This window comes from Rosa rugosa, chromosome 1 (assembly GCF_958449725.1).
Source record: "Rosa rugosa chromosome 1, drRosRugo1.1, whole genome shotgun sequence".
In the NCBI taxonomy this organism is placed as follows: domain Eukaryota; kingdom Viridiplantae; phylum Streptophyta; class Magnoliopsida; order Rosales; family Rosaceae; genus Rosa; species Rosa rugosa.
The window spans coordinates 14,107,145-14,132,509 of record NC_084820.1 but is presented as its reverse complement, the minus strand read 5'-3'; the positions used below and the strand labels follow the sequence as shown (position 1 = coordinate 14,132,509).

General features: G+C 38.1%; 4 protein-coding genes and 1 long non-coding RNA gene across 9 annotated transcripts; 4 read left to right on the top strand and 1 right to left on the bottom strand.

Annotated features, from left to right (window-relative positions):
• Positions 1-2,929: 2,929 nt before the first annotated feature.
• Positions 2,930-6,837, top strand: LOC133719827 (uncharacterized). The gene has a single exon (XM_062146011.1). It carries the CDS (start codon positions 3,596-3,598, stop codon positions 6,470-6,472), a length of 2,877 nt encoding a protein of 958 aa, XP_062001995.1. The 5' UTR covers positions 2,930-3,595; the 3' UTR covers positions 6,473-6,837.
• Positions 6,838-8,238: 1,401 nt separating this feature from the next.
• LOC133719823 (uncharacterized) lies at positions 8,239-11,811 on the top strand. Its single transcript, XM_062146008.1, has one exon. The coding sequence runs from the start codon at positions 8,695-8,697 to the stop codon at positions 11,491-11,493; it is 2,799 nt and encodes a 932-aa protein (XP_062001992.1). The 5' UTR covers positions 8,239-8,694; the 3' UTR covers positions 11,494-11,811.
• Positions 11,812-12,735: 924 nt separating this feature from the next.
• On the bottom strand, positions 12,736-17,017 carry LOC133719816 (uncharacterized). Its single transcript, XM_062145994.1, has 11 exons — positions 16,641-17,017; positions 16,387-16,565; positions 16,069-16,291; positions 15,838-15,979; positions 15,554-15,754; positions 15,132-15,263; positions 14,860-14,988; positions 14,036-14,454; positions 13,710-13,926; positions 13,210-13,400; positions 12,736-13,104 (listed from the first exon to the last, which is right to left on the bottom strand). Exons 1-11 carry the CDS (start codon positions 16,982-16,984, stop codon positions 12,927-12,929), a joined length of 2,355 nt encoding a protein of 784 aa, XP_062001978.1. The 5' UTR covers positions 16,985-17,017; the 3' UTR covers positions 12,736-12,926.
• A 353-nt stretch (positions 17,018-17,370) lies between these two features.
• On the top strand, positions 17,371-21,357 carry LOC133719795 (uncharacterized). Of its 5 annotated transcripts, none has more exons than XR_009851478.1 (5): positions 17,371-17,736; positions 20,323-20,372; positions 20,530-20,619; positions 20,766-20,813; positions 21,063-21,357. XR_009851478.1 is itself a non-coding variant. In XM_062145969.1 (5 exons), the coding sequence occupies exons 1-5, from the start codon at positions 18,404-18,406 to the stop codon at positions 21,102-21,104; spliced, it is 330 nt and encodes a 109-aa protein (XP_062001953.1). In that variant the 5' UTR covers positions 17,744-18,403; the 3' UTR covers positions 21,105-21,357. The 5 variants fall into 5 exon arrangements, 3 of the variants coding, with proteins under 3 accessions (XP_062001953.1, XP_062001973.1, XP_062001961.1); XM_062145969.1 differs by lacking the exon at positions 17,371-17,736 and adding an exon at positions 17,744-18,491 and having other exon boundaries at positions 20,511-20,619; positions 21,070-21,357; XM_062145989.1 differs by lacking the exon at positions 17,371-17,736 and adding an exon at positions 17,744-18,491 and having other exon boundaries at positions 20,511-20,619; positions 21,067-21,357.
• Positions 21,358-23,059: 1,702 nt separating this feature from the next.
• LOC133741065 (uncharacterized) lies at positions 23,060-24,317 on the top strand. Its single transcript, XR_009861596.1, has 3 exons — positions 23,060-23,152; positions 23,558-23,720; positions 24,164-24,317. It is a non-coding gene; the product is annotated as an uncharacterized LOC133741065 (long non-coding RNA).
• The last annotated feature ends 1,048 nt before the right edge of the window (positions 24,318-25,365 follow it).

Genomic DNA, 25,365 nt, shown 5'->3' with positions numbered 1-25,365 from the left:
ATCATCTTTAACAAACATTCTCAATTTAAACTATTTATTCAACATTCATCGAGAAACGGTGGACCACCGACCTAGTTAATAATTTTGAGGAATTGTGAATGTTATAATTAAGATTGGGATGCCATATATAACTTCACTAATTAAAAACATTAACAAAGATCTGATAAGATTTACACCAATACTTCCTAACGATATATATATAAGAGAAAATTTCAGCTATCGTTCTCAAACTATGGTGTCAAGACCAATTTGATACCCGAACTCTCAAAAGTATCAATGTGATACCCAAAGACGTATTTTGACATCAACGTGATACTTCCGTAAAAAATCTCTAACGGCGCTATCTGTTTACTGACGTGGCAAGCACGTGGGCCCTTAAAAAAAGTGAAATGACCAATTTACCCTTTTTTTTTGTTAATTCTTTTTTTTTTCTTTTCATTTATTTTTCTTGTTCTTGTTCTTGTTCTTTTGGGATATTGTTCTAGCCAAACCGCCGCAAGCTCCGCTCCTTCTCCTCCACCCAAGAATCAAAGAAAAATGGCTTATGCTTCTTCTTCAACCTCAGTCCTCTTCTTCTTCTCTCGCCTCCTCCTCTCTCTCATCTACTTCCCCTCCGCCCAAACCATCACCAACACTGCCATCATCCTCTCCAATTCCTGCTACAAATTCATGTTCTTCGCACTCAACTCCCAGCGGACGGACCCAAAACCAAAGTTGGGTGACACGATTAACAAAAAAAAAAAAAAAATCAAATCTTTCTGCACCCAGAAAACTGCTCTGGGCACCCAGAGACGCCCATGTCTTCTTCTCCGCCAAAACCGATTTCCTTCTTCTCCGCCCAACAACTTTCCTCTTTCGGGACAACCAACTGGGAAACTGGTTCGCTGCACACCAAATTCTGGTGAACCTTAGCTCCACCAACCATCTTCTTTCTTCGCAAAGACCGTCACCCATTCGCTAATAGAACCTCCGTTCATCAAACGCCCTCCTCCACCGCCACAACCTCAGCGTCATCTTCCTCCACCGCCACCGTCATGTCAGTAACAACAGATATCAGATACTCCGATCAAAATCACAATCACAAGGTCAAAGCAACATATAACTATGAATTCATGTATACAAGAACTAAAAACAAACCCAGCATAAACCAAAAAAGCAAAACCAACCCATATAGCATTTGAGCACAATTAGATCAAGAAAAAGACTTGGCAGCTGGTACTTGGTACCTTTGGCTTCTCCCACACACTGTCAATTGCTCGATTTGGGTAAATGGTTCATTTCACCTTTTTTTTTGGACCCAGGTGCTTGCCACGTCAACAACACAAACGGCGCCGTCAGAAATTTTAGACGGAAGTATCACGTTGATGCCAATTTAGGTCTTTGGGTATCATATTGATGATACTTTTGAGAGTTCGGATATCAAATTGGCCTTGACAGAATAGTTTGGGGACGGTAGCTGAATTTTTCTCTATATATAACTCATTTCTTCAATTAATTAGGGCAAAGGAAGTCTTTTATGTATTAGTAATCTATGCAAGGATAAGTTAGATAATGAAGTTACAAAACAACAAATTAAGGGTTTACTAATGAGTTTGTGTTTTTAATTGAAAACAATGTGTTGAACCACGTACTGGACATCAATAGAGATTATATTTGTATAATCGAGAGTTGTGTTAACATCCATTTAACATTAAACAATGGAACCAAAGGCAGCTTAGAACTCTTGCTAATTTTTTTATGAAACAAATGAAATCTTTTTTTAATTTGTTTGATTGATATGAGAGTTGACTAAGATGTCATCTTATGGTAGTGGACATAGATATATGCTTATTTAACTTGTATTTCGATTAGAGAATATGCTAGTTATCTTGCTTAAAACTTAAAAGGATACAATTTGCAAACAACTTGATCTCATCTATATTCCAAGATTTTCTTTGCATGCAAGATGGACTCGCATCTCAAACAACCAAACAAAGACGGACATATACCCTATTCTTTCCAAAGTGGAAGACACGCCTTTTTAAGTGTTTGGAGACTACCTAAAGTAGTGAAAGCTTAAAATCTCTTTAAAAATTTAAGACTAAAAAGTAACCTAGAAATCAATCATCTCAAGAGGAGCAATATCCTTTTTTATGTTACAGCTAAAAAAAAAAAATCTCCTTTTTTATTTTCTTTGTTTTTGGGAAAAAAAACTGCAATCATTTCAATTCAACCACAGTTATAATGTATTACGATATAAACATTGAACTATAACATATTAGTCACTAAAAATGTAACACGTTCGTATTGAAATGAATATAAACTCAGTTGAAGAAACAAAATACACGAAACATAGGTCATAGATATATCAAGTTTTAATGATCTTGTAGAATAAATTACTAAAACACTAGTTACGATACATTAATGTCATAGACCGAAGATCACAAACAATGGGATGACTCGTTGCTTGGTTCATTGGGGACTTGATGATCTCCTGCAAAATGTACTCTTTAAGCTTGCGTGAAATGCACCCTATAGTGGTTTCAATTGCTTTTCATTCAAGATAAAGCTGGTTACATCTACTAAACAAGCTCCAAAATTCCAATTACCTCCACAAAGAACAAAAAAAAACTTGACAAGTAATTGTCTTCTTGTTTCAAACCCAACATTGAGAGTTCAATTTGAGATAAAAAAAAAAATAAAAAATTAGAGAATGAAACAAGTAGTAGCTGCCTAGTTGGACAGAAATCAGCTTTTATGCAAAGCCAGCTGATAATTTGACTTTGAAGCCGTGACCAATGGAGGAAAGTGGCCTCTGCGGATCCCACCACCTATACAGCAAAATCTGATTGATTAGCAATTTGGGAAGCTAAAAAAAAAGAAAAAAAAAAAAAAAGAAACATAAATAAAAAATAAACATCATTTTTACGTTTGGTTTTGCGAAAGTCAATGTTCTTTCTCTCTGTAGAGACTAGAGAGAGAAGAAATATAGATAGAGTCAAAGGCCAAAACCAGCTATAGCTGCTGCTGTGGAATCACTAAGATTCAGAAGAGAGAGAGAGAGAGAATGAATGAGCTTTTTCATTGAGCTCTAAATTGTGTGTGTACAGTATTGATTCTTCATTTATTGAAAATTCTACATTGATTGATTGGATTTTCAATACTTTTCCTTTTCTGAAGTGGGATCTGGGTTCCTAGGGTTTGACCCTTTCTTTCTTTCTCTATCTTTTTTTTGCTGGAATTTTTTTCCCAGAATAATTCCCTTTGTTGACGTTTTGTGCAAATTGGGTTTCTTTTTCTGAGTGAAATTCTGGGTGGGTTTTGACCTGTAAATTGTTCCAATGCTTCACTGAGATTAGGGGTTTTTGATTTTTTTTTGGGGATAAAGCTGCTTCCTTTGTGGCCCAATTTGACCATTGAAACTTAAAGTTTGTTCCTTTCTGACTTTGAATTGGAATTCAGAGTTGGGTTTCTTTGATCTTAGGGTTTGAAGCTGAATTTGGGTTTCTACATGTTTGATGGTATAAAACCCCAAACCAGTTTTGCTGCTTTTCTGTGAGCCAATTCATCCCTTTGTGGGTTTTCGACTAGATTGAGTTCTAGTTCACAGGGTTTCATGCATTTTTCAATATGGAAGCCCCTATATCAGTGTGCTGCTCTGCTTATGGACAAGAAGAGCAGCAGCAGCAAGAAGAAAGATGGCTCGGATTCGACCCTTGACATCAGGAAATCGACATCAATTCTCCGAAAGCTTCAGGAGAACAAGCTCAGGGAAGCTCTGGAGGAAGCATCAGAAGATGGATCACTATTTAAGTCCCAGGATATTGAAGCTGAGACAAACCAGGATGAAGGTCTTGGACGGTCCAGATCGCTTGCTAGGCTCCATGCCCAGAGAGAGTTCCTCAGAGCCACTGCTCTTGCAGCTGAGCGCTATTTCGAGTCTGAGGATGACATCCCTGAGTTCAATGAAGCGCTCTCTAAGTTCCTCACTATGTACCCAAAGTACAAGTCTTCGGAGAAGATTGATCAGCTGAGGAAGGATGAGTACGCACATTTAACCCCAAAGGTATGCCTAGACTACTGTGGATTTGGTCTTTTTTCGTACCTTCAGACATTGCATTATTGGGAATCTTCTACATTTAGCTTGTCTGAGATTACTGCAAATTTGAATAATCATGCTCTTTATGGTGGTGCTGAGAAAGGAACTGTGGAACATGATATAAAGACTAGGATTATGGATTATTTGAACATTCCTGAGAACGAGTATGGTCTCGTGTTTACTGTGAGTAGAGGGTCTGCTTTTAGATTGTTGGCTGAATCATACCCTTTTCATACAAACAAAAGGTTGTTAACCATGTTTGATTACGAAAGTCAATCTGTGAATTGGATGGCTCAGAGTGCCAGAGAGAAAGGTGCAAAGGTGTACAGTGCCTGGTTTAAGTGGCCAACCTTGAAACTCTGCTCCACTGATTTGAGAAAGCAGATTTCGAGCAAGAAGAAGAGGAAGAAGGATTCCGCAACTGGTCTTTTTGTGTTTCCGGTTCAGTCCAGAGTTACCGGGGCCAAGTATTCTTACCAGTGGATGGCACTGGCGCAGCAGAACAATTGGCATGTCATGCTTGATGCTGGGTCATTGGGTCCCAAGGACATGGATTCACTTGGGTTGTCCTTATTCAGGCCTGATTTTATTGTCACATCATTTTACAGGGTTTTTGGGTTTGATCCCACTGGATTTGGGTGCCTTTTGATTAAGAAATCTGTAATAGGATGCCTTCAAAGTCACTCAGGGTCTACTGGTTCTGGTATGGTGAAAATTACCCCTGAATACCCAATGTATTTGAGTGATTCTGTAGATGGTCTGGATAAGTTGACTGGAACTGAAGATGATGAAGTAGCTGGGGATGGTGAAAAAAGTTCTGATGCTCGCCAGGGATCACAGATGCCTGCCTTCTCTGGAGCATACACATCTGCTCAGGTGAGGGATGTTTTTGAGACTGAGATGGATCATGATAACAGCTCTGTCATAGATGTAACAAGTACCACCATATTTGAAGAAGCAGAGAGTATGTCAGTAGGGGAGATGATGAAGAGCCCTGTTTTCAGTGAAGATGAGTCATCGGATAATTCCATTTGGATTGATTTGGGTCAGAGCCCAATGGGTTCCGAAAATGGAAGCCAGATTTACAAACAGAAGATTTCCTCTCCTTTGCCTCCTTTTTGGTTTCTTGGCCGGAAGAATCATAAGCAACAATCCCCAAAACCTTCTTCTAAGATATATGGCAGCCCCATCTATGATGACAAAGAGATAAACTCGGGGACACATGATGACTCCCATGTGCTGTCATTTGACGCTGCTATCTTATCAGTTTCTATGGAATTGGACTCTGTCAAGGAGGTTCCTGAAGAAGAACAATTTGCACAGACAGGCTCCATCTCACAAAATGGCAAAAGTGGTTCTGATCATAATAGAGAGATCCAGGAAGAATGCGGCAGCAGCAATTCATTGCCTAATGGGACGGTGTTGAACTCTACAATGAATGGTTTTTGTCACAATGATTCAACTCCTACTTCTCGGCATCATAGACTAGAGAATGGGTCAACCGCTGCAAGTTGTGCAGAGATAAGAGAGAGCGCCATAAGAAGAGAAACTGAAGGTGAGTTTAGGTTGTTAGGGAGAAGAGAGGGGAGTAGATTCACTAATGGTAGACTTTTTGGTGTGGAAGAGAATGAGTCATCAAACAGGGGGAGAAGGGTATCCTTTAGCATAGAAGATAACCATAAAGATCATGCAAGCCAAAATTTTGAGACCGGAGAAATATCTGCAGCTAGTCTGGAAGATGAAGACTACACCAGTGATGGGGAATATGCTGATGGACAAGACTGGGACAGGAGGGAAGCTGAGATAACATGCCGGCATATTGATCATGTTAATATGTTGGGACTCAACAAGACCACCTCTCGACTACGATTTTTGATTAATTGGCTTGTGACCTCGTTGCTGCAATTAAGGTTGCCTGGTTCTGATGGAGACAACAGAAGGACTCTGGTACACATATATGGCCCAAAAATAAAATACGAGAGGGGTGCAGCTGTTGCTTTCAATTTGAGAGACCGAAATAGAGGGCTAATCAACCCAGAAGTTGTTCAGAAGCTGGCTGAAAAAGAAGGCATCTCTCTTGGCATTGGTTTTCTCAATCACATAAGAATTCTAGATGGCCCAAGACAGCAACATGGGGCTGTGCAACTTCAAGATACAACGCTGTGCAGGCCAATGGAAAATGGCAGAAAGGATAAAAAAGGTGGGTTCGTGCGGGTTGAGGTTGTAACAGCTTCTCTGGGTTTTCTCACCAACTTTGAGGATGTTTACAAGTTATGGGCTTTTGTGGCGAAGTTTCTAAATCCAGCCTTTATCAGAGAGGGTGGGCTGTCTACTGTTGAAGAGGAATCTGAGATAAAATCTGAAACATCTGTCACTGATTCTGTTCCGATCTGAGAATTCTTTTTATTTTAATTCGAAGTGGAAAATTATTTGGAGGTCTTGCCGGGATGTATGTGCAGATGATTTCAGAGCCAAAAGGACAGAAAGCTTTTGATGTTTGGATTCTTTTGTTCTTGTTCAAAAGACTCAGGTGGATGAATTTGTTGATTCATGTTTATTATAGCTCTGTATTTTCCTTTTTCACCTTTTGGGTTCTTGTAGAGTTTGTTTAGAAATTTGTATCATCTTGACAAATGGTAGAGCAAAAGCAGAATTACCTTGGAATGACTCCTGTTACTCGCATTCTGCTCTTGCAAAATACATGTTGTAGTTCATTTCTTGTAATTAAAATTCAGAAGTTTCCCACTTTTGGTTTTTCACTGTCTCAAGATGCATGATGAATTTGCCATAGGTTAACCAATGAGATCCCCTGAGAATAAGTATATCCCGGTAATAACAAGAGTCTGATATAAACAGAATAATATGCTTGTCATCAAACTACAAAAAGGAGAAGCAATTAAAGTTGGTATGATTTGAATGCATGAGGATACTTTTTCTTGTTATGAGAATCATTAATGGGCCATTCTCATTAGCATTTGAACTTTTCATGCATCAATGTGCTTTTCTTTTGGCTTGTGTATATTTTCTGCTTTAAAAAAGCTTGAGCTTCTCTTTTCTTGAAGTCTGCAGGGGATATATATCTACTCACTGCATTGCATCCCTCTTGTTTAAACTTGATATTTGTTTAAAAGACACCTAATCTGCAACTAAAATATTACACAGAAGGGTTGTTACTGGCTTGACTTCAAATTATGTATTGAAAAGAACTCAATTTGGGGAGCTAACTTCTATTGATCAAGACTTGTACTTGGTGGTTGGTGACAGTGGTTTCCTGGACTATGTCTGTTGTTAAATCAACCTAACCCTTATCACATCCATGAATTTAGTGAAAAACTAACAATTTTAAGAACAATGAAAAACATGGTCCTGTAATATCTCCACATACCAATTTCCAATGTATCAGTTCCCGTTATTTACCAATGCTGCTTCTTTTACCCTAACAAGTAGACTTTGAGAAACCAAAAAGACTTGAGTACACCCCAAATTGGAAGGAGGAAACTCCATTTAAGCAAAGCAAGTAGAAACCTTTGCAAAAAGAACAGATGCTGAGAAACCAAAATGACACAAAAACTTTAGAAAATGAGGAGGCAAAGACCATCCCCAAATTGGAAGGAGAAAACTCCGTTTAAGCAAAGCAAGCAGCAAATTTTGCAAAAAGAACAGATGCTGAGTAACCAAAAATTTAGAAAAATGTGGAGGCAAAAACCAAAGCTTTTATTTTTTATGGACAAAAGTAAATGGTTAGATAAGGAATTTGGCAGGGAATATATTACCTTTAGTGAAGCTACTCTTAATAGTTAGTACTAAGAAGCAGTTAATAGCAAAAGTTAATCTGAGACTGGAATAAAGGAAAAAATTGGAGGGGGGGGTTTCAATTTTGAACTATGTTATAGCTGCCATGGACAAAGCCAACTGATTCTTTGACTTTCCAGTGGAAAGTGGCTTCCAAGGTCCCACTCCAAATAGGCCACCTGATTACCATGGATTTATTAAGACTTGGAAAGAAAAAAAATAAAATAACTTATATTTTGGTCTGATAAACCTAAAATAATTTTATGGTAAAGACAAAAACCTAACCCAGCATTGGGTTTCTGAAAGTCAATGTCCTTTCTCTGTGTTTGTTAAGAAGGGATTGGTGTGCAAGATTGTAGTGTGATAGAATTTTTATCATTGGTCAAAAACAGAGAGAGGCAGAGATAAATATTGGATTGCTAAAATCAACATCAGTATGTTTTGGATTTTACTTGAGGCACAGTAAATGCTTTTTTGGTGGGTTTGCTTTTTCTTTTCTATCTATTGTGCTTCAGTCACAGAGTTGACGCTTGGTGTGGAATAGGGGGTTTCTTTTTGGTGAAAGTGAAATTCTTGGGTGGGGTTTTGACCTGGAAATTGATAGAGCCATCTGTTTCTTTTGATGGGGGTTTTGGTTTTTGGGTAAAGTTGCTTTCTTTAATGAAATCCAGAATTGGCCAATTGGGTTTCTTTGATTTTGGGGAAAGATCAAATTAGGGTTTTGTAGTTGATGGGATAAAGGTGAAGCCTTTGGGTTGTTCTTGTGCTCTGAGCCAGTTTTCTCTTCTGGGTTTTCTCCAAGATTGAATTTTTCATAAGCTTTCATGCATTTTTCACTATGGAAGCCCCTATCTCACTGTGCTGCTCTGCTCATGGAGAAGAAGAGCAGCAAAAGAAGAAATGGGTCGGATTCAAACCCTTCAATTCTTCGAAAGCTTCATGAAAACAAGCTCAGGGAAGCTCTTGAGGAAGCTTCAGAAGATGGGTCTCTGTCCAAATCCCAGGACATGGAGTCTGAGACCCTTGATCAAGACCAGGGTCTTGGTCTTGGACGGTCCAGATCGCTTGCCAGGCTCAATGCCCAGAGAGAGTTCCTGAGAGCCACTGCTCTTGCAGCTGAGCGTGTTTTCGAGTCTGAGGAGGACATCCCTGACCTCTATGAAGCCTTTGCTAAGTTCTGCACCATGTACCCGAAATTCATGTCGTCGGAGCAGATTGATCGGCTGAGGTTTGATGAGTACTCACATTTGGGAACCAAGGTATGCCTGGACTACTGTGGATTTGGCCTTTTTTCGTATATGCAGACATTGCATTATTGGGAGTCTTCTACTTTTAGCTTGTCTGAGATTACTGCAAATTTGAATAACTATGCTCTTTATGGTGGTGCTGAGAAATGTACTATTGAACATGATATAAAGACTAGGATTATGGATTATTTGAACATTCCTGAGAATGAGTATGGTCTTGTGTTTACTGTGAGTAGGGGGTCTGCTTTTAGATTGTTGGCTGAGTCGTACCCTTTTCATACAAACAAGAAGTTGTTGACCATGTTTGATTACGAGAGCCAATCTGTGAATTGGATGGCTCAGAGTGCTAGAGAGCAAGGTGCAAAGGTGCAGAGTGCCTGGTTTAAGTGGCCCAACTTGAAACTCTGCTCAACTGATTTGAGGAAGCAGATTTCAAACAAGAAAAGGAGGAAGAAGGATTCTGCGACGGGTCTTTTTGTGTTTCCTGTTCAGTCTAGAGTTACGGGGGCCAAGTATTCTTACCAGTGGATGGCACTGGCACAGCAGAATAATTGGCATGTGTTGCTTGATGCTGGGTCATTGGGTCCCAAGGACATGGATTCACTTGGGTTGTCCTTGTTCAGGCCTGATTTTATCATCACCTCGTTTTACAAGGTTTTCGGGTATGATCCTACTGGATTTGGATGCCTACTGATTAAGAAATCAGTTATTAGTTGCCTTCAAAGTCGGTCAGGGTCTACTGGGTCAGGAATGGTGAAGATTACCCCTGAATACCCGTTGTATTTGAGTGATTCTGGAGAAATTCTGGACAAGTTGGCTGGAAGTGAAGATGATGAAGTAGCTGGAAATAGTGAGAAAACCCCGGAAACTCGCCAGAGTTCGAAATTGCCTGCCTTCTCTGGAGTATACACGTCTGATCAGGTGAGGGATGTATTTGAAACTGAGATGGATCAGGATAACAGCTCTGACAGAGATGCAACTAGCACCATATTTGAAGAAGCTGAGAGTATTTCAGTAGGGGAGGTGATGAGGAGTCCAGTTTTCAGTGAAGACGAGTCATCAGACAATTCATTTTGGATTGATTTGGGTCAGAGCCCAATGGGATCTGACCATTCAGGCCAGATCAACAAACAGAAAGTTGCATCTCCTTCGCCGCCATTTTGGTTGTCCGTCAGGACGAATCATAAGAAACTTCCTCCGAAACCTACCTCTAAGATGTGCGGCAGCCCCGTATATGATGACAAAGAGGTTAACTCAGGGCCACACAATGACAATAATGGGCTATCATTTGATGCTGCTGTCCAATCAATTTCTCAGGAACTGGACTGTGTGAAGGAGGTCACTGAAGAGAAATGCTTTGCAGAAACAAGTCCAGCTTCACAAAATTGTAGAAAGGGTTCCAATCTGCATGATAGGGAGATCGAGGAAGAATGTGAAAAGTCAACTTCCACTTCTCAGCATCATAGACTAGCGAATGGTTCGCCATCAACTGTGGAAAGCTGCACAGAGAAAAGAGGTTGCGCCATAACAAGAGAAACTGAAGGTGAAAGTAGGTTGTTGGGCAGAAGGGAGGGGAGTAAATATGCTAATGGTAGATTTTTTGGTTTGGAAGAGAGTGAACCACCTAACAGGGGGAGAGGGGTGTCCTTTAGCATGGAAGATAACAGTAAAGATACCGTCAGTCATACTCTTGAGACGGGAGAAATATCCGTGACTAGTCTGGAGGATGAAGATTACAGCAGTGATGGGGAATATGTTGATGGGCAAGATGGAGACAGGACAGAACCTGAGATAATATGCCGGCATCTTGATCAGATTAACACATTGGGCCTCAATAAAACCACCTCCCGTCTGCGCTTTTTGATTAATTGGCTTGTAACCTCATTGCTGCAATTACGGTTGCCTGGTTCAGACGGAGACAATGGAACTACACTGGTTCACATCTATGGCCCAAAAATAAAATATGAAAGGGGTGCAGCAGTGGCTTTCAATGTGAAAGACCAAAATGGAGGCCTTATAAATCCTGAAGTAGTTCAGAAGCTGGCTGAAAGAGATGGCATCTGTCTTGGCATTGGTTTCCTCAGTCACATACGAATCATGGATAGTTCGAGACATCAACAAGGGGCTCTGAATCTTCAAGATACTACCCTGTGCAGACCAATGGAAAATGCCAAGAATGATAAAAAGGGAAGGTTTGTAAGGGTTGAGGTAGTGACAGCTTCTCTGAGTTTCCTCACAAACTTTGATGATGTTTACAAGTTATGGGCTTTCGTAGCAAATTTTCTGAATCCATCCTTTATCAGAGATGGCGGGCTGTCTACTGTTGATGAAGAATCTGAGACGAAATCTGAAATCAATGACATTGTCCCAAATTGAGAAAGAGATTTCCCATTTTATGTGGAAATTATTCTGAGGTCTCTCCCAGCATCTAGTTCTCTTGCTGGTTTGATTCTATTGTTCTTGCTGGAAAAGCTCATCAGTGGAGGCTGCAGACAAATTTGTTGGTTCGTGTTGTCTTACCTCTGTGATTTTGTTTTCACGTTTTGGGTCCTTGTAGAGTTCATTTTTTTTTTTTGCTAGATAAGGGTTCTTGTAGAGTTGGTTTAGATATATGTATCATCCTGCCAATTGGTAAACAGAGCAGAAATATATTGGAACAATTTGCCACTACTCAAACACGATTCTTGTACAATACATGGTTGAATTTGTTTTATCTTTTGTAGAAGAATCACTGGAAAATGTAGAAGGACTTGAAGAGATGCTCGTGGTAAATATTCTGAGGGCCCCTTTTCTTGAGGTTTGGTAAGGGACCCAATGTATCCTGGTATAGTCACATTTCATGGTTTCTTGTAATTTGGTACTGATGACTTTTGTCCTTGCAAAGAAACAAAATTTAACATCTACCTAGCAAATAACAAATCCAGAATTATAGGCATCTTCTAAATCATTTATAATATCTGACTAAAAGAACAGATACAGAATAGTCAATGGTGGTTTACCATTTGACAAGAACAGTTTTTTATAGTAACTATTCTGGGGAGGTAGGTTATTGGGGATGCAACTTCTAATAGAAACTTTTTAACTAGGTTGGTGGTGACTTGTGACAGTGATGATTAGTTAATAAATTAGAGCTGGTTGAGGAGTAGATGGTAGATGGTAGATGGTAACCCAAAATATTAAATAGTGCCATTTATAATAAATAATACATGCAAGATATTAAAATCATAAAGCTTCTCCAAATCAATAATTAATGTTGTGACATAGGAAGACAAAGATATCATCCATACCAACATTTCCCCCTTTTATTAATCAACCAACAAACCAATCAATTACAAATATTCAAAAATAGTTGAAAGCAACATCCAACTACAATTTCCCTATCCAAAAAAAAAAAAAATCCAACCATAATAATAACTAATGAGGCGCAGTTAGAAATACAAGAGGATGGAGGTTATGTTTAACATTTTGGCGGTTGAAATCAATCAACAAATAGTAAATTTTTAAATTTGAGAAAATATATAATTAGTTTGGAGATTAGGACTCCCAAATATTGGGATATGATATTAGGAGCCACATTTGAAATGAAAATCCGTTTTTTTTTTTTTTTTTTTGGCAAAGGAAATGAAGATCCGTTTGAGGTTCAAGTTTTAGTTCGGCACGTGTGAAGCATGCAAAACTAAACGAGGACAAACTAAACAACCCTACATAATTTGAGGGTCTAAATTCATGGACCAAAAAAATGCTCCTGCCAACAGCTAGCTTCTGTGTTGCTGACCAACAGATTCAGTAGTGAGTAAAAACTGCAGTCTCTACGATTCCATTGCCTTTATAAGAAATGTAGTCTCTAGTGCCGATTCCTTGCACTGGAGGTACCTGTTTTCCTCTACTATGTCTGTTGTCAAATTAAGCAGTATTGGACGCTTTGGGTCGTAAACTGTAAGTTCACGAACTCGTGCAACCCATTTTGCAGCTTCCCACACTCCAAAACTGAAGCATGTCAAACATAAAGATCATAAACACCCAGCCAACTCTTTTCATTTGCTGGCTGGAAGTAGCAGTTGAAAGACTAACATAAAGGGAAGCAAAAATTACCGTGTATTGAAAGATGAGGATATCAATACAGCTGGATAGAGAACATCCTTCTGAATATTGTCATATGGAGAATAGTCACGTATAGCATGAAAATCATTAATGTCCCCAGGGTATCCAAACTCTTCATAGTCAACAGCTGTGAGCGGTATAATGGGATAGAGAAGAGTGCTCGTTGCATCTAAAAATGGAACCTAACACATGCGAAAATAGCAACTTAAGATATGTAAGATTCAGCATGAGTACTCATTTACTTAAGATTGTACTGCCTCCTTACAGACAGACAGACATATTTGCAAATGGCAACTTTCAATGTTTCCCTTTTATGGTGCTGTTTCTCTTTTTTCAAAATATAAGTAGTTTCCCATTAAAATTGTCAAAGAATATGATGCGGTTCTCTTCAAGCTGAGATACCAAAAAAAAAAAAAAAAAAACTGTATAGAGCAAAAATCCATTTAACCAAAGCAAGCATATCAACAACGGACATGAAGATCCATATTTACCTTCAAAACTGCAGCAGTAAACAAATGTGGGCATTGATTGATGGCTGAAGCAACTACAAGTCCTCCAGCACTATAACCTGAAGCAGCAAGCTTTTTTTCATGGACAATTTCTTTGTCAACAAGGAAATTGGCACAGGCTATAAAATCCTTGATGGAATTAATCTTCTTTGTACATCTTCCATCATGATGCCACTTCTTACCTCCACCGCCTCCACCTCTAGAAATACAGTTTACAAAAGAATCCCCGTTAAGTGGCAGCATCAAATTTATTAAGTAAATTGCAACTAAGCTAAACGTAACTTGGTAGTATTTAACACAAATCAGACCTAACATCAGCATAGGCAACCATCCAACCACGATCAAGAAGGCTTTTCAACTCACTGCGCCACCTTTTATCGAGTAGCTCACCATAAGCTCCATGCACATGAAGCAATCCAGGGTTCTGATCCTCTTTCTTGTTTTTGCGAGAGTATACAACAGTCAATGGAACCAAGACTCCATCATAAGAAGAGACATTATGCTGTTCACAAGTATAAAACTCAGAAAGATCATTCCACAACTGCTGATCATCAGGGCTGACTTCATTTGCAGAATTCAAATTATCTGTATTTAAGGTTTTCTCGCTGATGCTTGCTGAAGAAGCTGTTCCATACAAAACCTTTGTTCTTTCATGAAGAATATTCTGCTGTTGAATGATCTTCCAGTTTCCATTTGACAGGTCATAATCAACAACAGCATCTGGCATCTGCAAGAGAACTCAGAAATGGGTATATATATAATCCACTGTTTCAAGAAACAGAATAAACATGCAGACGATGCAAAACAAATGTGTAGAAAAATTATGAAGCCTCATACTTTCTTTCAAATTTTGGATGATAGAAGTTCAGGAGTCATGACACTGAATGAAGCACGTTAATGGACTTAAGTTGAAAATCTTCTGCTTCTACTAAATAATGAATCAAAATCAAGCTGGGCAGACATTCAAAAATTCAAGATCAGTTGTTCGGCAAAGACCGCAAGAACCAACTTAGGGGCACAAAGTACAGTATGAAAAGTATATCCACAGTTTTTTTGCTATAACCCATTATCAAGGCATCTGGCTAAAGAACAATGCCGCACAATCTTTGGAAGAAGAGAGTAACTCACATACCACAGGTGACGATATTGTAAAGCGCATCTTTGATGAATGGTAGTCATAATTTGGTCCAGGTGAAATTTGAGAAACATATTTTGGAAGAGGCAAGAATTGTGGGTGAAGCTCTTTTAGATGAACTGGTCCCTGTTACAACATAAAGTAAGAAAAGGGATGTGAATTATAAGTCAAGGCCCATATGTCAAACACTTTCATAATGAAATTGTTGTCGTCAATTCATGATGGCATGATGAACACATACCCTAAAGAAGTTGGTATTGTTAACCTACCTTCCCAGCAGGCAAAGGTAAAGCAACAGAACAAAGTCTAAAGTTTCGCCCTTCCCTTATATTAAGTAGCAAGTGTGTATGACTGAAATCCACATCCTCAACAACCCAGTCTGGGTCACTGACGAATACATCCTGCAGTATACATGACAACAACATTATGTGAGAATAATCATCAATTTGAGATTGAACACAGAAAGTCATGCAGATAAAAGCAGAAAAGGTCAAACTTGATATGAAATCTAATAAACACAGTATCAATTTCAGAGCCATATACTGATTTAGGAACAGAAAAGACAAATGAGCTATAGAGCACATCTAAAGCACGGAATGACAAACTAAATAGAAAAACAAGAAATTAAAGTTCGAAATGCAAACAGGAAAGATTAATCGAAAAAGAAAACACACATGGTTAAGCCACAGACCTCCCATATTCTTGGACTGCTCGAAGAATCCACAGGACTACGGAGGAGATAATGGTTATCAACTGACTGCCCTCCTTTGGCAGCATCTGTAAACAGAAAAAGATATCCTTGGTGATGCTCAAGTACGCAATGCGCTATACCTTCACACTGCCAAACTAAGTTCAGCCCCGACAATGGATCAGCTGCATTTATCAAAAAGACCTAAAAAGATGTCACAACTACTACATCCCTTCAACCAAAATTCACATTTTAGCAGACCACAAAAGTCATCTTCAAAGCAATACCTTGGAAGACGCGGTAGAGAAGGTATTTACAGTCACAAACCAGAAATCCTTCGTGTGTCTAATGTGGACAAACACATTATTATCCGATTCTTCAAAAACCAAAACGTCCTCATCAGTCGATCCAATCATGCTACAATATATCCTGCTTGAGAAAACACCAAAGTTACCACAATTGCATCATCATAAACCAAAAAAACCAAACATGCATTGTAAACTTCACACATTACCAACCTATACGGCCGCTTGTTCTGATCAGTAACAACATAAAGCAACGCCTGCCCGTCTTTGGCCCAAGCCAAATTCGAAACACGCTCCGCTTGAGGCTTACTACACAATGCACCAGAATTCAAGTTCCTAACAGACAACCTAAACAAGTCCTTGTCTTTATCATACATTGTATAAGCAATAAACCGATGATCCGGCGAAACTTCCGATAATTCCTCATATGCATAACCTACACAGAATCAAACCAAACTAGAACCCAAAAAACACTAAAAGAAAGTAACTTTTTTTTTTTGGTTAAAACAGTAAAAAAGAAGCAAAATTTACCTCCAAATCTCTGAGCTTCTTGATTGTAATCAATCAGCTTCTGCTCAATTCTCTTCCCGGAAGTAAAATCAAACCCAGCAGAAGGCGACTTAAGAGAAATGAACTCGTCGTGTAAACTCGCGAGTCGACGACACAGCACCGGAAACTGCTTACCATCCTCCACGCGCCGGTAGTACAACCTTAGCAAAAGCACCAAACTTTGTCAACAACGTTAAAAAAAGGACGAAATTGAGACCATTATTACGGTTCCGTACCATGGTCCGAATTTGAGGGGAGGAGTGGAGAGGTCGAAGGATAAGCGGGAGGCCATCTCGGACTGGAGCTTGCTCTGGAGGCGGTCGGTGCCGTACATGACAGCTTCGGTGTACTTGTCTTCCTGTTCCATGTACATGTCCATGTGTCGCATGGCGACCTTGTCGTTGAGCTTGGACATCCAGCTGTAGGGGTCCTGCCACGTGTGGTCGTGGAGGGTGAAGGTTTCGGGCTTCTGGGGAGGGTTTGGCGGCTTCGGAGGGGATTCCGGCGGCTTTGGGGCCTTGAAGTGGGCCAACCGTAGATGGCGGAGATGGGGGCGGAGGGGTTTTACGAGGTGCATCATTTTGGGGTTTAACTTCTTTTTCTTGGTCTGGGGGTTTAAGTAAAAAGTTGAAGATAAATAAAAGCTATTCATACATCCAAAATTAATATATAGATCTTTCTCAATTTTTAAATATTTTTAATTCCTATTTTATTCTCTATATGTTTTTTTTTTTGTTACAGTAAATCTGATCTATCCCACAATGGTTAATGAACATATATCATTGTTATTAGTATTTTGCTCTACTGGATGGTGATAACATTTACTATATACTAATTCTCAGTTAACTGTTCATCGGCTTAGTAACAGTGCTGGCTCAAGCCGAGCCGGTACTGGAAATGACGATTTTACCCTTCCTTTGTTGGCCTAATTACGGTGTTCTGTTTGACTTGGGTATAAAAGGTGTTGAACTGGTTGAGGTCTGCGCATCTGTTCTCGACATGCGATGGGTTCTGCATGTCGTCATTCTGTTCGATTTAGCACTTATTTGTTGGGTTTCTGTGAAGGATTGTTGGGTATGTGTCTGATTTGTGACAGATTTCTGGGTGTGTGACTGATTTGGGGGAGAAGGAAGGCGATTCTGGAGGAAATGGGAGAGGAATTGAATGATTGTATTAAGCCATTAGATTTGATTCTGCATGAAGGAATCCAAAACAAACTAGACCAATGCGCGCGTAATCGAGCTCATTTGTTTTTTTCTCCGTCAACATCGCTACAATGAAGCTTCTGTTTCGACGAGCTTCTGAATTTTGAAATTTTCAGCTGTTCAAAAGGTATATTCACTCTACCTGGCCTATATTTTTATTCGACTATATCAGATTGGGTACTTGATGAATCTGCATGTTGATCTTTGCTAGCGATCACAGTGCCCATGATTGTTTTCCACCTCTATAACTATGTCTGTTACATTTTCAGTTTAGAAAAAAATTGAAAAAGGTATATTCACTCTACTCCAATCATATTTTAACTGGACTGTATAAAATTGGCCGCTTGATGAGTCTGCATGTTGGTCTTTGCTAGAAATCACACTACCCACAATTGTTTTCTATCTCTATAACCAGCTCTGGTTGATTTTAATTTGAAAAGAATAAGGAACCCGGGCAAATAGCGATTCAATAGTGTCTGATTATGTTTTGGGATTGGGTCGGTACATTTTGAAATGCATAGGGTGCCTTGGAGGTGAATTGTGTTCTGCATGTCAAGTGTGATTGTATGTTGGATTTTATGTTGAGATTCAACTAACATTGTCAGTATTGTCCTCCTAGGGAGTTAAAGTTGAGGGTGGTCTACGATTTCATCTTGAAGGGTTTTTGCTTATTATATTTAAATTTTTCTTTCTGGGATTCAACCCTTGATAAGCATTGAGAATTTTAGCTACTGGGTTCTTCTCTGTTTTTGTGTTCCTGGTTGGATATTGTTATTAAAAGAGTGTAGGAGGATATGGAGCGGTTTGAGAGTGGGAATATTATCCAGGAGGCTCCCTGTTATGTTACTCAGGATCTCTACCAATTTGGAGTTAATTCTTCAGGTTCAATTCTTTTAGCTTTTTGGGTGTTCTTATTTTTTGTTTTCACGATTTGATGTGATGTGTTTTGCTGTTGTTGTGTGTTATTTGGATATTGGGTGTGTTTTGTTGCTGATAGAACAGAGTAGTATGAAATTTTGAAGCTTGAATTGGGTATTGAAGAATTTAATGCTTTATTGCTTGGAACTAAATGGAACAGTGTGGAGAGTTGGATGTCTAGAGTGAAGGTTTTTAATTTTCCTGGGTGTTGGGATCATTTTTGATGGTGCTGTTTACGTATATATGTTAACTGTTTGTTGCTTCAGTATAAATACATGTAAATACATTAGTCTTTATTGAGAACAGCATAATGCACATGATGACGTCGTCCTCATGGTATTTTCTGCATATGTATACTTGAGTAGAAATGGGCAGGTTGCAAGCACTTGAAGGATAGACCAGGTCGAGAACATAAGGAACCCAACAGTGAGTAATAGGCCACCTTTTACCCAATTTTTTCCTGCTGTAGTGGATGGAATAATTGGACCCATAAAGAGAACTACTACCAATGCACCTGATATTGATACTAAAGTGCCCATGACTTTGGCTTGAGTGCTGCTGCTTTTGAAACTTAGCCTTTCCATCCTATTGAATTGTAGGCAGCCAAATGAAAAAAAAAAAACTCATATGTACTAATTAGTCAGAGATGAGACATGAAGAAAATAAGTGAAAACCTTTAACTGTTAGTTATTTTTTACAGTGAGTTTTAAAGTTTAAAGTTTCTTTTCGGATTTTGTTGTTCGCCCAGTGCAGAGAAAGAGAAGAGACGAAATAAGTACGAGAGAGAGAGAGAGAGCTCTTACTCAAAACAAAACAATTGTGTTGGTTTGTAAGTGAAACTATAGTACTCTGCGTGAAATTGTGTATATGTGTGTGACTTGATCAATTTGAGATTCTTAATAGCAGGTCCCTGTATGTATTTTGGTTAGAAATAACATAACTATTCACTTCTGCTTCCTTCTAATTGGTTTGAGATAACATGTCTAATCACTTCTGCTTCCTTTAAATTGGTTTGAGATAATGCAGTCAGTGATTTAGCTGGTATTCCTTGAGCTGCAACTTTTGAATTGCCATAAACATTTATTGGAGGAATTGGTTTGGGTTTATTTTGGGGTGTTGTTTAATGAAAGCCAATTAAGAACCCAGCCTTATGACAGATTTAGATTGACTATTTTTGTAGCTTGCATTATTTACTATACAACTAAGTTTAGACAATTAAGTGTTCTGGATTTTGATCAAATACGACTAAATGGATCAAATATAATTAAATTTTGATATATTTAAAATTTGCTATATCAAATATATTTTGATATATTTAAATGGATCAAATACGACAATTAAGTATCTTGCAGAACCCCCAACAATTTGTTTTCTTTGTCTTTTCAATATAACAGTATGTGCTCTTTAACGGAAAGTACATATAACTTTTAGTTACTAATATTCAGAACTGAGAAACTTTGTCTTTTAGTACTGCCAATTCAAAACTGAATGTTGTAACAGCAATATGCAGACTATTTAAAACTATTGACTATGAGCATATTTATAAACTTGCCAGATGTTTATGATAAAATTCTTTTCTTTGATGAATTTAGTACATAATGTGGACAATCATTTACTTTTCTAAGGTGTTAGCCTATTTTGAAACTACATTATAATGCATATACACTTATTATATGTCTTAAAGTGTTCCCTATCAGGTTATCACTATTATATACCAAATGAGTTCATTGCTGTTTTCTTTTTTGTATTTACTTTATACATAACTAACTGATAAATTTACTGTTTGTATTATCAGCTATACTTGAACCATTGAATCAACTTTTGTCACCAGAGGTGATCAACTTGGTAATTCTCTTGCTTCTTTAATTCATATGTGAACTGTTTAGTAATACGTTTTATCAAAAAGTAAAACGGAAGTAAGAAACTGGCTACAGAAATGTAACAGTAAAGAGTTATATGATTAATTTGATAATTTTGTTGCAGTTTTGTTCGCTTTTTACAGATTTTATGCAAAAAAGTGTACGTATCATTGCAGTGCCACTGTTCCTTGGTCTGCTGTTTATCGTTGTCTCCATCTTTTATTCTTATTCAGGTATGAACCTTGAATTTTTGTTAGGTCAGCCAATGGTTTCATTTGCTTTCATTGTATTGTGTTGTTTTTCTACATTGAGTTTATGGTATCTGCAACTATGGTAACTGTAGTTATAAAGTTTCAATTGTTCCTGTTTTATTTTACAGATTTTGGGAACAGTGTGCTGTCGGATAGTTTAATTTTCTGCAATTCAGGTATATATTTGACTTAATGTGTTTCATGTACACAAAAGACATTAAGTATTGATCCTAATATTTGAACAGTTAATTACCTTAGTTTTAGTTTTCCACGCATTGATGTTTCAATAGCCTTGGTAAAAGAATTGATATGAACTGCAATATTGGTTTGTCGGTTTCTTTAGATGAGTAAAAGTATTGTGTAGTTTTTTTTTTTTCCATAATCTAAAATGTATGGTGTGACTTTTTGTGTAAATACAAATGGAGGAAGCAGCTTTTTGGACAACCTCCACAGCTAATCATCACTAGGCTAACAACTTCTCAGCAACTAATGTCACTTTTGGTAGACATCGACATCTCTTTTTGGTACCCAAATGAAGCAACGATTGTAACTAGGTTAGCCTAGGACAATATATTTTTGATAAGCTGTTTTAACAGCAGTTGTAATATATATTTGAACATTACGCGAACATCTATATTAATGGTAATGTTAGTCAAGCAAGATCTATGTTAGTTTCGAACTAAATTCTCTGTCCTTTAAGACTTGCACATTTTCTTCCAAAATAAATTCTCTATCCTTCAAGACTTGCACATTTTCTTCCAAAACCCGCAGCAACGCGCGGGCACGAATGCTAGTTATATACCAAAGCTCAGAATCTATATTCTGGATGATTGAAACCCAATAACTCTCTCTGTCATTCATCTCTATATTCCGAATCTAGATGGTTATTTGGTTGTAGTGTGCTAGCTATACATAATGCAATTTCGGATCTGGTCATCTTCCTACATGCATCGAACAATAATTATGCATACATCTATTCTGGATTATAAGAAGGGGCTTTAGTATTTCAAGGTTTAATTCATGTGATCCAATGTTACTATAGTTAGGCCAATTAAGTAATGCGTACTGAGATGAAAGAAGTGGATAGAAAGAAGGAAAGAGAGAATGAATCGATGAAAGAAAAAAACAAGGGTAAAATTAGAATTTTATTGTCAAAATTTAGAAGAGGAGGTTCAAATACAAAACTTGGAGGTATGAATAGAAGCACTCATAAAAGAAATGGGTCAGATTAAAAAAAAAAAACCCGGACCTTTGAAGCGTGGTGCGATCGGGAGGGTTGGACTTTGGAGTCAATCCGATATTTTTTTTTTTTTTGAGATGAAAGTGAAAGTTTTATTCAAATGAGAATATGAGCTACAATTACATGGGATATAAGTACAGGTGACTCAATAATGACAATGCAAAGCTTAATATGAAAGTGAGGAAATAAAAGTACACTCACTACTAACTAGCTGTATTGTCTGTAATCTTCACGAAAATACATACTTATAACAAAAAATCGTAAGAAGTGGAAAAATATCTTCACTTCTTCTCAAACCTAATCCAAAGGTGGTCTCATTAAAACATTGCTCGGATAAAATCCAGTGGGGCAAAACTCCGAACCTAGAAAAGATTACCACCAACAAACAACCACTACTAGAATTATGCTCATAGACATCATGACAATTACATCGGTGAGAAATACACGCGATGTAAAACAATGTCATTAACATCGATTCCTCAAAAACCGATTTGTATGCATATAACTGACATCGGTTTTGAAATTAGCCGGTGACAAAACTTTTGTTTGAATTTTCAAAAAAACGCGGAGCGGCTAAGTTAAAATTTTTTAAAGAAGCGCGGGGGAGGAAAAACTCATTCCCACACTTAGACATATTTGGACTAACATTGACTTCAGCTTGCCCTAACACTATTCGACCAAACCTCCCTTTTCTCCTTCATTCTCCGCCTCCTACAAAAACCATCCTCTTCGCTCCCCGCCTCCGCCTCCGACCACAACCCTCCTCCTCGTCTCCGTTCTCTGGCTACAATCATAATCCGACCCTCCTCGTCCTCCTCCTTTTCCTCCTCGGACCAGCTCCTCTGCTCAAAGACGGTGAAGAGAATCAACCTCTTCGTTCTCCCCCTCCGACAAAAACCATCGTCCTCTTCGTTCTCCTCCTCCTACCACAACCCTCCTCCTCGTCTTCATTCTCCGGCTACGTACAATCACAACCCGACCCGCCTCGTCCTCCCCCTTTTCTGCCTCGGATCAGCTCCTCTGCTCGAAGACGGTGAAGGGAATCAGAGATGGAGGTCGGGGTTTTGGAGTAAATTTGAGCTTTTTGTCATAGGTAATTGACGAATTTGTTCAATGCATGTCTTCGAAGGATTTGTGAGTCCTTAATTCACTGATCTGATTTTGTTTCTTATTTTGCCTCCAAGCATTTGTGTTTCATCTACCGAAGCTTTGTGGGCTACATTCGAGCTTTCTGGGCATTCATGTTCTAAGCTTTCTGGGCATTCTGCATATCTGGTTTGCTCTCTCTCGATTCTTCTCATTGTTTGTGATTGATTTTGGGAAATTTTTGCGCTTTTGTTGAGGGAACTTCGAACTGTGTTATCTATGGTATCGTATTTTGAGGGGTTTACGCTTGTAAAAGTGCATGGGTCCAGAAAGATTTCATGATGAAAGCATAGCTGAGCTCATTTTGCTATACATTTTTTTTTTTACTCTTTATTTCCTGAAAAATCTTGTCTTTTTCTGTGGATAATTTAAATGGGTGATGACTTAAATGCACTGAATGCTTTGAAAGTTACAAACTCATTGAAAAGGTTTGGCTTTTAACTTGGATTCTGAATCGGTGTGTTTTTGCTGCTACTTGTGAGTGCCTTTTTTTTTCCCCTCTCAGTGTGGAATTGCTTTTGGGTTTTTTTGTAGTTAATGAATCGAGCGTCGGGCAATCCAAGGCGAAATGTGTGTGTCAATTTCTTCAGGAGCTCAATGATGCTGTTAAGGCTAAGTTTATAGAGGAATATCCAGAGACTTTGATTCAGACCAACCCTCCTTCTTTTCTCAGTTTACCTTGGTTGTGGCCACTCAGGTATGGAGTAGTGTTGCTGCAATTGAGTTTTCGTTGCGAAAGTAGATTGTGGATGCATTGTCTTCTATTGTTTGTCCTCTTTTTGTTTAATTTAGTGTTTCATTCCTGGTTTGAATTGGTTTTGATTGTTAGCATCTGCCTTATTGTATGTGTATGGATCAGTTTGGTTACTCATATGCTTTGCACGCTATTCTTTATTGTAAAACCTGCATAGTTTTACTCTATACTTATCTCTTACTGTTTTTGGATAGAGGTTTGCTTTAGTTTTATTTGTTCACTTCCAATGGTTTTATTTCTTATCATGCACTAGATAGAGTATGTATTGAAATATCGGTTTTTAATTCCTCTTGTTGTTTAATCATATTTCTTAATTTCTATTACCGCACTTGTTAAAGCAATATCTTTGACTGCCTTTTGTTAATTGCATGATCAACTGATGGAAGATTCAATGGTGAAGCTCGACAGAATATGTAGGGATGTAAATGTGCTATTGATCTTTGCTCGCTCTTATGGCCTTACTAGGCTTGTCCGTATCAGTTTGAAGGTAACATGTTGAAGTTTGTTGTTGAAATTTTTTTCCCTATCTTGTTATTCTGGAAATTGAGGATAAAATTGCTATATTATATTAAAGAGATAATGGACACTATGAGGGATGACAAAATAAACAGTTCAATGATAATAGACAGGTTCCTGATTGATTACTTCACAGCTTATGGTTGGTTAGCTAAATAACAAAGTACTTATATTAATGCAGTATTGATTTTATAAAGTTATAGGTATAAGTCCTTTTCTTTGAATCTAAACAGTGATATGTTCTCCATTTTCTCTATGGCTTTCTGGGGGCAGGAACATACTGTGATTGAGTCCAAGCCTGAACCTTAATTTCTTGGATGACCTTCGTAAGCTATGTAGAAGTTTGTTTATTATAATATATTGGGCTTGAGTTAAGATGAAGATCAGTGTTTGAAATCACCTGAACTTATGTTCTGTGTGTAACTGCTGAGTTCATGTTATGGGGAAGTAGTTTCTTGAATCTAAGCTAAATGATTATTTTTACAACAACTGGTCGATGCATAATACTTGGGTCCTATATGTTTTGGATTTCCTCCTTGCAAAATTCCAACTTATGCAGAAACTTATCCCTCAGGTGATTTGTTTATTTTCTTTTCGTTTGATTTGCTTATTTCTTCTCAACTCCAAATGTCATATTATAAACTTGATGAGACATTCTTTTTTATTCAATGCCCATTCCCCCTGGTGTAAATAACCAATCTAATGGGTGGAGATGGGTGGAGATTTGGGGATATATGCGTTCCCTGAAGAAGACAATTATTCTGAAGCTTTGAGAATTCTAAAGGTGAGTGAATTGTGTGGGGTTTTCTGGTTCGTGATTTCATTTTAGATCTTTGAAATGCTGGCTTGGTTTCTGGAATCTAGGTCTTACTGTGTGTGTGATTTGGCTTTGAATTGGTGGAGTTTGAATGAATTGAGTGCGCAGGGAGCTTTGTTTCAGATTTGAACTTTGTTTGTTTTCTTAGAAAAACAATATCAAAGATTAAACAAAAAGGAGATGGTTATTTTTTTCTTTTCTTTTTTCAAGTAGGAAGTAATTATTACGTTTCTCTAGCTTTATAACATAGACAAT

Excerpts from the sequence above, each read along its gene's own strand:
- LOC133719827 (XM_062146011.1), top strand. The coding sequence starts at position 3,596 with ATGCATTTTTCAATATGGAAGCCCCTATATCAGTGTGCTGCTCTGCTT.
- LOC133719823 (XM_062146008.1), top strand. The coding sequence starts at position 8,695 with ATGCATTTTTCACTATGGAAGCCCCTATCTCACTGTGCTGCTCTGCTC.
- LOC133719816 (XM_062145994.1), bottom strand. The coding sequence starts at position 16,984 with ATGATGCACCTCGTAAAACCCCTCCGCCCCCATCTCCGCCATCTACGG. Across the intron at positions 16,292-16,386 it reads AGAAGCTCAGAGATTTGGAG|GTTATGCATATGAGGAATTA; the intron begins GTAAATTTTGCT and ends GATTCTGTGTAG. Across the intron at positions 13,927-14,035 it reads GTTGCCTATGCTGATGTTAG|AGGTGGAGGCGGTGGAGGTA; the intron begins GTCTGATTTGTG and ends CTGTATTTCTAG.
- LOC133719795 (XM_062145989.1), top strand. The coding sequence starts at position 18,404 with ATGGAGCGGTTTGAGAGTGGGAATATTATCCAGGAGGCTCCCTGTTAT. Across the intron at positions 18,492-20,322 it reads ATTTGGAGTTAATTCTTCAG|CTATACTTGAACCATTGAAT; the intron begins GTTCAATTCTTT and ends TTGTATTATCAG. Across the intron at positions 20,373-20,510 it reads CACCAGAGGTGATCAACTTG|TTTTGTTCGCTTTTTACAGA; the intron begins GTAATTCTCTTG and ends ATTTTGTTGCAG.